At 31.8% G+C, this 11,838-nt stretch overlaps 1 protein-coding gene across 2 annotated transcripts; it reads right to left on the bottom strand.

Annotated features, from left to right (window-relative positions):
- Positions 1 to 1,886: 1,886 nt before the first annotated feature.
- On the bottom strand, positions 1,887 to 10,854 carry LOC111705997 (nephrin). Of its 2 annotated transcripts, none has more exons than XM_023478728.1 (9): positions 10,754 to 10,854; positions 10,264 to 10,343; positions 9,353 to 9,411; positions 7,523 to 7,677; positions 5,396 to 5,459; positions 5,216 to 5,293; positions 2,794 to 2,924; positions 2,194 to 2,278; positions 1,887 to 1,978 (listed from the first exon to the last, which is right to left on the bottom strand). In XM_023478728.1, exons 1-9 carry the CDS (start codon positions 10,832 to 10,834, stop codon positions 1,899 to 1,901), a joined length of 813 nt encoding a protein of 270 aa, XP_023334496.1. In that variant the 5' UTR covers positions 10,835 to 10,854; the 3' UTR covers positions 1,887 to 1,898. The 2 variants fall into 2 exon arrangements, with proteins under 2 accessions (XP_023334496.1, XP_023334497.1); XM_023478729.1 differs by having other exon boundaries at positions 7,526 to 7,677.
- Positions 10,855 to 11,838: the final 984 nt, after the last annotated feature.

Below are 11,838 nucleotides of genomic sequence, written 5' to 3'. Positions count from 1 at the left end.
TAATTCTACCTTATTTTTAAAGAAACTAACGAATATATATTGTTTTTTTTTTGGAAAATACAAGAAATCATTTTTAGATTATAAATAAGAAACAATTAAGTTTAGATTAAGCTACTTTGCGCATTTTTCTATGAGTTGCTTCTCAGGTTTTCATTTCTCATTTCAATGAATAGCATGAAGGATTTCAATACAACTTCAGGGAGCTTTTACAGGAATTTATGAAGGGGGGCCTTTAATTTCCCGTTGGGGGCAGCCCAAGAAAACCATGCTTAGATTTGTACTGAACCAGGGTGGGTGGACTGTTTACGCCTCTAAAAGAATCTAAAATATTTTTATGTGATCGTTTGGGTGTACTAGTTAACATTTTTGAAAACATACAATTCCCATGTAGTTTTAATAATTTGAGGGAAATTCGTTCTGTCATCTTCCTTTCTTGTTTCTGCTGCACATAAGCCAATATAAAAAGCAATCGAAAATAAGAACAATTATTATGAAAATATTTTAGTGTAGTGTAGTGTAGTGTAGTGTAGTGTAGTGTAGTGTAGTGTAGTGTAGTGCAGTGTAGTGTAGTGTAGTGTAGTGTAGTGTAGTGTAGTGTAGTGTAGTGTAGTGTAGTGTAGTGTAGTGTAGTGTAGTGTAGTGTAGTGTAGTGTAGTGTAGTGTAGTGTAGTGTAGTGTAGTGTAGTGTAAATCTGTAAGATTTATAAGTATAGATTAGCAATAGATTTCACTGTTATATTAATGATATCCAACCATGTCTTGTATTGTGTAGGAAAGGGAAACAATTTATCATTTCTTTTTCCAGATTTTCTTGTTTTATTCCAAACCCAGCCAGTTAAGTGATTCTAAAGTTTTCCCATTTGCATTTGAATGATTGAACTTGACAAATACAAAACTAAAACATGGTTGTCCTGACTTTATTGTTTGCACTGGTTCAACATTTTCCTTAATCTTATCTTGTCTTATGACGGAAAAACTGCTAGGAACAGCTAACGTGAATTTGAACAAAAAATCGAGTCTTCGCCACAAACTAATTTGTTAATCCCTATATCTTTGCAACCTGATGGTGTACATCTTTGATATTTACAACTTAGATTATTTGATCTAGTAGAATTAATAGCCCAAAGAATTAGAAAATCCGAGCATGTGGTCAGGACTCAATTTTTTGTCTGTGCATGAATGTAAATTTTTTAAGAAATTGAAAAAAATAGAATTTTGAACAAATTATCAGATACACTATTATGAATACTGCTGATGTTTCCGAATTATATATTTATAATTCTGGGGAAATTTTCTATCTCTGGAAAACTTTGTTTTCTTTATGACAAGATTTGTCTAGATTTCAGCAAACTTTTAAGATTTCTTTAAAACTTTTTTTGTTTTACTGTCTTTCTAGGTTTTATCTATAAATGTGTATTATTTGCATCACACTTTAAATACCTCAGTTCACGTCAAATTAAAGTGAATTTTACGCTACATTAAATACCTCAGTTCACGTCAAACCAAAGTGAATCTTTTTACACTTTTAGTAACTTAAAGTAATATTTCTTGGAACACATTTAAATTATCTAATCCGTACATCTTTGTAACCTGGGACAAAATTTAAAGAATTTGAACTGCTTACCGCCGGTTCAAATTTAAAGAATTTGAACTGCCTACCGCCGGTTCAAATTTAAAGAATTTGATCTGCCTACCGCCGGTTCAAATTTAAAGAATTTGAATTGCCTACCGCCGGTTCAAATTTCAAACCTAAACTGTTTATCTAACAGAATTCGTAGTTCGAAATGTCAAAGGGTTGATATGATCAAACTACTTTTTGCCATTTAACAGACATGACCTTTAAATTATGTATATTGGAAAGTTAATTTTATAAATAAAGACTGAGATTTTTTTTTATCTTACTTACATTGAACCTGGAGCTTGATAATGTTGCTGAACCCTGTTCCCTCCGAGTTAGTTGCACTACAGCTATAGTCTCCTGAAGCAAAAAAGGTGGAATTGGTTGTTCTTTCTTCAATTTATTTTAGGAAAGGTTAATGGACGATTTTCGCTTGGTGGAACCCGAAAGATACATGGCAATAAACTGTTTATATAATTCTGGTCTTACCTTTTCTTGGACAGAGTCTAAGAATTCCATATTATCAAGATATAAGGGGCGAAAAGCGTCAACAATTTGTTTCAAAATCGATTTACCTTGTCTTTCCTTTGTAACATTTCTAATTACAAGACTATTCTCATGGAAGGAAAACAGTCCAGATGTTTTATCCAGCAGTTCTCCCTGGTAATAATAAATATACTTGGACAAAATCAGAGTATGAACTAACGCTTATTGTTCGCGCAAAGGTATTGAGTCTTTGCCTTAAACTCTGATGTCCTAATTAATATGTCGAAGACCTTATATATATTATAACTTAGAATTTTGATCGAACAGAATTGATAGTTTTAAATATCTAAGAACTACTACAATTGGCTGCAACGACCTAGTTCACTTACACGCTTTATTTAAATAGTCTAATTTACATAGATTACGAACTTGTCTCGCCTAATTGAAAAATTTTTAAAAAGTTTTCAAAGTTTTTTCCACAAACTCTGATATTTTTCTTCCCTGTTATCTTTTCCACTCAATGTCAAACAATCTTTTTGTACCATCGGGTTGCAAATATATAGCTGAATTAGTAAAATGAAGTTTGTGGCAAAGACTAAGTTTTTAAACAGATTTTATCGAAATAAAAGATTGTACTGTTTTTAGTCATTTTTTATAGGTCTGACGCAATGATGGGATTTATGTTGTACCTGGTAAAACCATGATTCTCTGAAGGTCTGCGGAGAGGCGGAGATATGACAGTTAAGATAAATATCATCTCCTTCCTTGATCCGATCCTTCCTTATACTTGCTCCATAGTCTAGCAGGACCCGGGGTACAGCTAAACATTATACATTCTAATACAGGAGATTTAACCAGACAAAATGTAAATATATTATGTCAAAAACTTTGCTAATTAAAGATACGCATCGTCTTTATAATTAGCAAAGTCTTTGGGTTATATGTTTAACGTTGTTTAAAGGGGTTGTGAACTTGTGAAAGTGGTGTTAATTGAACCTCATGAGTTTATGAGTTTTATAAGCGTACCGTTGAAACTTTTAAATCATATTTCTTAATTCCACAGAATAACTGCCAAAATTTTATTTAAAAATGTTATTTTCGATTAGTTTCCCATGAATAGATTATATTATCCAACTTGAAACCAAGATCAGAAACATGTTAAAGAGAGGAAAGTTTCTCTAGTTTCCACGAATTATGACAACGAATTCTGAGACAAGTGTAAAGTCCGGAATTTTTGGGAGTTTTGTATTCATTTAAAAATAAAACATTTAGGCGGGAGCAAGGTTGTTAACTCTCAATGCGGGTTGTTTAATAAGGTTGCTTTCTCTCGATGCGGGTTGTTTAATAAGGTTGTTAACTCTCGATGCGGGTTGTATACTAAGGTTGTTTACTCTCGATGCGGGTTGATTACTAAGGTTGTTTACTCTCGATGCGGGTTGTTTAATAAGGTTGTTAACTCTCGATGCGGGTTGTTTAATAAGGTTGCTTTCTCTCGATGCGGGTTGTTTAATAAGGTTGCTTACTCTTGATGCTGGTTGTTTACTAAGGTTGCTTACTCTCGATGCGGGTTGTTTACTAAGGTTGTTTACTCTCGATGCGGGTTGTTTACTAAGGTTGTTTACTCTCGATGTGCTTCAATATACGAAGAATCTTAAGCAAAGAACAGTGAAATCCGTAAATGACGTCACTGATTAATGAGGCGCAGGTAAGGATCTTATAACGTCATTTTCGGAATTCACTGTTCAGTGCTTAGAAGACGCCATGTTTTTAACATTGGAGCGCATCCAGAGTAAGCGACCTTAATAAACAACCTTGGACGAGAGACAAGTTTATATGAAGTCTACTTGCAGACTCAATTGGATGAAGCATGTACGACTGCTTCTCATTTTTATTATCCTAAAACAAGTTTAAGCAAAAGGTAGATCAAAACTAACTTTTTTCATCCAATTTCGGCCATTTTTTATTTCATATTGTTTTTGGGTATTTTAAGATAAGTGTAGTTATTCAATATACAGTTTATGATTGTTATATAATATATGTAATATTTTCCCTTCTTTTCTTCAGATATCTGTTTAGAACATATGTTACCTTCCGCCGATTGGTGCGGACATCAGCAATAAAAACTATTTACAAAAAAACAATCCAGACCTTTATGTTTATAAAACAGAAGTAAAAAGAAAACATTTAATTGGCGCAAACATGAAATATAAACATTTTATTTTTTATAAAAACAACATATTTATTCATATACATTTATTAACGTCAAAATAGCTGAATTGGTCCCTCCGGCCCAAATTAAATTGTGGCAAATAACATGATAGCAGGAAAGATTTCTTGACGATCAAAATTTTAAATTTTACCGGAAAAAATGTTCACGTAGGTTTAAAAAAATTTAGTTTATACAGAAAATTCCGCAAATATTTTGGTTTTTTGCAATGCAGAGTAAAATAAGCGACTAAAATCCTTATACAGACACTTACATTATACTTGAACCCTGATACAGATCCTATAAACATGATACATGAGCCTAATTTTAGATACTAACATAATACATGAACCTACATAAATATAAATACTTAAATGACACATATGAAACTAAATGCAGACAATTTTACAATACATAAACTTAAATACAGTATACGTATACAATACATGAACCTAATTACAGATACTAACATGATACATGAACTTACATAAATATAAACACTTACATGACATATGAACCTAAATACAGACACTTATACAATACATGAACCTAAATACAGACACTTAAACAATACATAAACCTAAATACAGATACTTATACAAAACATGAACCTAATTACAGATACTAACATGATACATGAACTTACATAAATATAAACACTTACATGACATATGAACCTAAATACAGACACATATATAATACATAAACCTAAATACAGATAATTATACAATACATGAACCTATGCAATACATACATGATACATGAACCTAGATATGCATGCTTACACAAAACATAGATACAAATACTTACATAATACATGAATCTAAATACAGATACGTTTACAATACATGTGAACCAAGATAATGATACTTACATGATACATAAACCTAAATAAATAAACTTACATGATACTTGAACCCTGATACTCGTTTCTAATGTTGAGTTTAACACTGAGTTTTTAGCACAGCAGAAAAGGAGTTTTCCTGTTGATTTAGATATTTTAGTTTTCTCACGAAAAAAAAGAAAACTTGAAGAAAATACTTTGGTTTATTGAATTTAAAAAAAAAATACTAAAATATTAATTCCTTCGTCTTCTTCTCCTGGGGTGAATCTAAGTCTAGAGATTGAAACCATTGCATCTGTATCATCCTAAAATGGCAAATTTTAAAGTTTTAAGTTTTTGCCACAATCCCTGGTTTTCATATATTTGTTTAACCCAATGTCGTAAATGATGTAAGTTTGTAATATCAAAGGTTTACATCATATCAAAGAAAGAGGGATTAGAAGCTGTGATTTTTGGCAACGACTTAATACCTTTAAACTAAATTTTTAATTTGGTTATAAGAAGTGTAATTAATGTACATTTAAAAATTAAAGTAAAACGTCTTTTCCACAAACTCGATGATTCTGATTTTTTAACCCTTCTTTGCAACAAATTGGCGTAGTACTTAAATATTTCAAACTATGATTTTGTTAGATCAAAAAATTTAAAAGTCAAAAGTTTAAAATTTCAATGTATCAGATTACAAAGATAAAGGGATTAGAAAATTTGAGTTTATTCCGTTAACCCCTCCCCCCTTCATTGCATTTACTGGGTTTAAGTACCTCTGCAGAGAAAGAGTTTAAAAAGTGAAAATGTACTCAAATTGATTTTGGAATTAAAAAACGTCAGAATCGTTGTGTAAATTTTGAATTCTATAAGAACTCTAAAAATAAACACATTATTTATATTTTTTTAGCTTAAGACATGAAAATTTTAGGAATATAGAAGTGTTCTCTACTTGTATTGAAATATTTGCTCTCTACTTTTTTCAAATATTCTATGTCTAAAGTGTTTTTCTACAAGTTTTTCGATATATAAGATCCGAGTTATACTTCTAAACTGAGATTAATCTTCTAGCAAATATATTCACAACCCTCTGACCAGATCTTTTATCAGATCCATCCATCCTCTTCAACCCTGAGCTATAAAGTAGTAAACCTTGATATTCACAACCCTCTGACCAGATTTATTATAAGATCCATCCATCCTCTTAAACCCTGAGCTATGAAGTAGTAAACCTAGATAATCACAACCCTGTGACCTGATCTATTATCAGATCCATCCATCCTCTTCAACCCTGAGCTATGAAGTAGCTAACCTAGATATTCACAACCCTCTGACCAGATCTATTATCAGATCCATCCATCCATTCTCTTAAACCCTGACCTATGAAGTAGTAAACCTAGATAATCACAACCCTGTGACCTGATCTAATATATCCTCTTCAGCCCTGAGCTATGAAGTAGTAAACCTAGATATTCACAACCCTCTGACCAGATCTATTATCAGATCTATCCTTCCATCCTCTTCAGCCCTGAGCTATGAAGTAGTAAACCTAGATATTCACAACCCTCTGACCAGATCTATTATCAGATCTATCCTTCCATCCTCTTCAACCCTGAGCTATGGAGTAGTAAACCTAGATATTCACAACCCTGTGACCAGATCTAATATCAGATCCATCAATCCATCCTCTTCAACCCTAAGCTATGAAGTAGAAAACCTAGATATTCACAACCCCTTGACCAGATCTAATATCAGATCCATCCATCCACTTCAACCCTGAGCTATGGAGTAGTAAACCTAGATAATCACAAGCCTGTGACCAGATCTAATATCAGATCCATCCATCCATCCTCTTCAACCCTGAGCTATGAAGTAGAAAACCTAGATATTCACAACCCTCTGACCAGATCTAATATCAGATCCATCCATCCTCTTCAACCCTGAGCTATGAAGCAGAAAACCTAGACAATCACAACCAATTGTGTAGCTCCTGCTAGTGGAAAACTACAAGAACTAAGTTTACTTACCTATTGTGTAGCTCTGCTAGTGGAAAACTACTAGAACTCAGTTTACTTACCTATTGTGTAGCTCCTGGTAGTGGAGAACTACTAGAACTTAGTATACTTACTAAATTTGTATCTCCTGCCAGTGGAAAACTACTAGAACTCAGTTTACTTACCTATTGTGTAGCTCCTGGTAGTGGAGAACTACTAGAACTTAGTATACTTACCACCTGTGTAGCTCCTGCTAGTGGAGAACTACTAGAACTTAGTATACTTACCACCTGTGTAGCTCCTGCTAGTGGACAACTACTAAAACTTAGTATACTTACCACCTGTGTAACTCCTGCTAGTGGAGAACTACTAGAACTTAGTATACTTACCACCTGTGTAGCTCCTGCTAGTGGAGAACTATCCCAGAGTCTCCATGAGATGAGAGGAGGAGGGTTGGATCCTCCAGCAGTACACTCTAGCTGATATTCCTTTCCAGCAGACATTTCACCAGGGATATGAGTAATCTTCACATACCGCGGAGCCACTAGGTAATTATGCTGCATTTATAACTGCTTGAATCATAATTGGTGGAAATGCAGGATGTGAACGATACATGGGTTAGGGCAATGGTCTAAGGAGGACATTTTATTTAAAAGTGCATCTTATTATCGAAATATAGATGATTACAAGAGAAAATTTTTTAATGATTGCAATCAATATCAATTTTTGTTCAATATTGTCGAATTGTACACCCGGCCATTTTCAATGTACAAATCTTGTTTTTCGTATAAAGTGTGTCGATTTGAAAAATGTTAGGTTTCTTGGCCCCTTGAATATATCTCTGTACAAAACCTGCTTATTAAAGGGACCGTTCACTTATTTGGGTGAATTGAAGGTAAACTAAACAAATTGCCCATACGCTATGCATTGATAATAGTTTTTTTTTCAAAGACAACTGTGGCCGGAGAAAAAGCCGATTTTTCGTTTAGAAATCCAGCACAAAGGTATGATACCTTTGCATTTACACTATTTGATGTTTTTTGACATAGTCATGGATTTTTTTAAATGTTCAAATATTAGATTTAACTGTAGCGTCTATAGTTAATTGTACATATCTTTATTTTTTTTCAAACTAATTTAAAATTTGTCTATTTTCAAAATATGACTTATTTCAAACATTTGACGGGTCGGATTGATAAGATTTCTCATTGAAATATGATAATTTTAGATTTATTGGGCTGTTGTTACTGGAAAAAAACGTTTAAATAGTGTCTATAAAAAGATATCGTACCTTTGCACTGGAATTCTAAACGTTAAATCGGCTATTTCTCTAGCCATAGTTATCTTTAAAAAGTAAGACTAATACCAAGGAATTACTAGCTACTGGGCTATTTAGTTTATCATGAAATTAGTCAAATAGGTGAACGGTCCCTTTTTAAGTACAAATACAGACTAGGAAACATCATCTCTTTTATGAAAATAATTTTGCATTTGCTAAAAGCCTGGTTTTCTTATCATATACTTCTGCAAATTAGCTTTTGTTTATGAGAATACTTTTCTGAGAAAGGTTAATTACGTTCTTAAAACTGTCTCTCATTAAAACTATGAGGAGCAACATTTATCAACCAATTTCGACCAAAATAATGTAAATTATTTAAGTCCTAAGCATAATCAGGGATGTTGTTTATTGAGAGACTGAAGATGTAATTTTAAATGATCCTTTTTGTCAAAGGCCCCCTTAAATTTTTTCTTATCAAGGTTGAATAAGATATCCTTATATTTCTTTACTATATCATAATTATTTGAATTGAGGTCTCTATCTGAAAATAAATTAGTTGTGGAGTTTTGATGTAGGAACAATTATTTAAGATGAAAAATGACCATTTTTTTTTTCTTAACATTATTTATTAATGGTTTAAAGGGTAGCATTGTCAATCGGACATGCCATTATCCTTAATTTTATAGTAATCTTTCTTTCAGATTTTTAAATATTTCTTTTTATATTTATACACAGGGTTACCCTTAAACGATAAGACATCAGAAATGACAAGTAAAAGAATAAAAAATTACATTCTTTCTCTTTGTTTACACGCTTGTTTCGTTCTGTGTCAAATGATTTAGATTTCCACGAAAAAGAAATTAAATTAAGGCAGGACTTTTAGCCTGTCATAAACTTTCATCTTTTATAAAGTATTAAATAAATAAAAGTTAAAACTTACAAAGTATATTAATTGTTGAAGTGGCAGACACTGGTTCTGTTTGATTGTTGTTTTCTCCTCTGAAAAGTGTCAACTTTATGCAAAAATAAATACTTAAAATTCTTCTCTAATAGAAAAGGATAATTTACATTATTCTAAACACAGAGCGGTTTGTTTGTGATTTCACATTCTTATTCAGGAAAAGTACTTCGGAGAATACAAATGAAGAAACAAAAAACAATAAACATAAAATCCAAATTTTAAATGTAAAAAGAAAAAAATAACGCTTAAATGTTATCTTTATATCTTTGCAGCCTGATGGTGCAAACCTTTGAAATGGTAAACTTAGAATATTTGATCTAACATAATCTATTGATTGAAATATATAAGGACTAATTCATTGGGTTGCAAAGATATTCGGATTATAAAATCTGAGTTTGTGGCAAAGACTCAATTCCTTTGATAAATCATGAGTTACAGATAACCATTCAATAATAATTTCTTCAAAATTAATTCAAAATCAATTAAAGAACCATGTTAAAGGAATTGAGTCTTTGCCTCAAACTCTGATCTCATAATCATATATCTTTGCAACCTAATGGTGAAAGCTTTTAATATTTCAAACTTAGGTTATTTGATCTATCGAAATTCATTGTTTGAAAGGTCTATAACATTGGGTTGCAAAGAGTTTGCGGCAAAGGCGCAATTTCTTTTCAGCAAAACAAACTCTTTTTTTGCGGTTAAAAACGGCTTATGTAAAAGGTAGAAAAAGTACAAATAAAAAATTCTATTGCGCTGGTAATTTAGGATAATGGGTTTTAAAGAGTCTCAAACAACAATTTTTCTAAAAATAATGTTAACTGCACGTGGCTTATCTTTAATGCATGTCATTCTATATAAACTAGGTATAAGGTTGTAAATTGTGTACACTCCTGCATTCGATCTGTTTTCTATTCATATCTCTGGTGAGGAGAAGCTGAAGGGTGTTGCGAGATTTTCCTGTAGAAATCTCCTAAACCCAGCAGAAACATATAAACTTGGAAACTCCATTATTCGGATTAATTTAATCGTTATTGTACAATAGAGAGACACTTCTTTGGTATAATTGAGGAACAACTTTATTCTAACTTTAAAATAATATCTAATGTGTTTTTAATGGTTTTATTTAACTTATGCCAAATAGGACAATGAGGCAAGAATTACAAATGGAGCATTATTTGGACACTTATCTGTTTAAGATAAAAAAAAAAAACATTGCAAACTTACTTATTTTTATTGAGATAAAGGTTCAAAGTGTACTATTGTGAATTGCACTTTCATGAGTCACAAGAAATTACCTCTAGATTATTTTGAATATAAAATTTTAATTTTTACAGAGGATTGAATATTTTCCATAAACTTATTCCAGGACAATATATGTTCCTTCCAAGCACTATCCAGGAGTATACCATCCATCCACCAGGATACCCTAGATACTGGATATCCTAGACAACAAAATATCATATACAAGATTCTAAACAATATCCAGTAGTATCCCATCCATCCACCAGGATACCCTAGATACTGGATATCCTAGACAACAAAATATCATATACAAGATACTAAACAATATCCAGGAGTATCCAATCCATCCACCAGGATACCCTAGATACTGGATATCCTAGACAACAAAATATCATATACAAGATTCTAAACAATATCCAGGAGTATCCAATCCATCCACCAGGATACCCTAGATACTGGATATCCTAGACAACAAAATATCATATACAAGATACTAAACACTATCCAGGAGTATACCATCCATCCACCAGGATACCCTAGATACTGGATATCCTAGACAACAAAATATTATGAAATCAGATATAAAAAATTTATTAAATGGATCTCATAGAGATACATTTTAAATTTATAATTTTTTTTATTTTCAAAATTGTATTATTATCAATAAATAACTATCCAAAATATATTCCATTGTATATACATAAATAAGTAGATTTCTACTATTGTTTTGCTTATATTGTATTGTATAACCAAAAATAGATTTTTTCAATTGACCCAATAATAAGTAAAATAATACTCTTGTTTATACTTTATCAAAATAAGATTTTATGTAATTTTTTCTCTCTCTTTAGTTTTTTAATTTGCTTTGATTTTCCTAGTCAATTGCGCTCGGGTCAATAATCAATAACCAGAAATTTCAGAATTTTATACCGTTTTTACAGTCACCTTTTAGTGAATCACAATATTGTGTTATTATAACTGCATGGTTAACACTTGAAACCCATTATTAGGATTTTTGTAATTTCTCCTTGAGCCCTGTCTCATTAGTTAATATATAAATTGTATAAATGTGTAAAGCTCAACCTACCTCCTAATACATCACAGGTTAGCAGAATAATTTCTCCTTGCGCCCTGTCTCATTAGTTAATATATAAATTGTATAACTGTGTAAAGCTCAACCTACCTCCTAATACATCACAGGTTAGCAGAATAATTTCTCCTTG

This window comes from Eurytemora carolleeae, unplaced genomic scaffold, assembly GCF_000591075.1.
Source record: "Eurytemora carolleeae unplaced genomic scaffold, Eaff_2.0 scaffold700, whole genome shotgun sequence".
In the NCBI taxonomy this organism is placed as follows: domain Eukaryota; kingdom Metazoa; phylum Arthropoda; class Copepoda; order Calanoida; family Temoridae; genus Eurytemora; species Eurytemora carolleeae.
The sequence above is the reverse complement of the archived record's forward strand: the minus strand, read 5'-3'. Positions and strand labels throughout refer to the sequence as shown.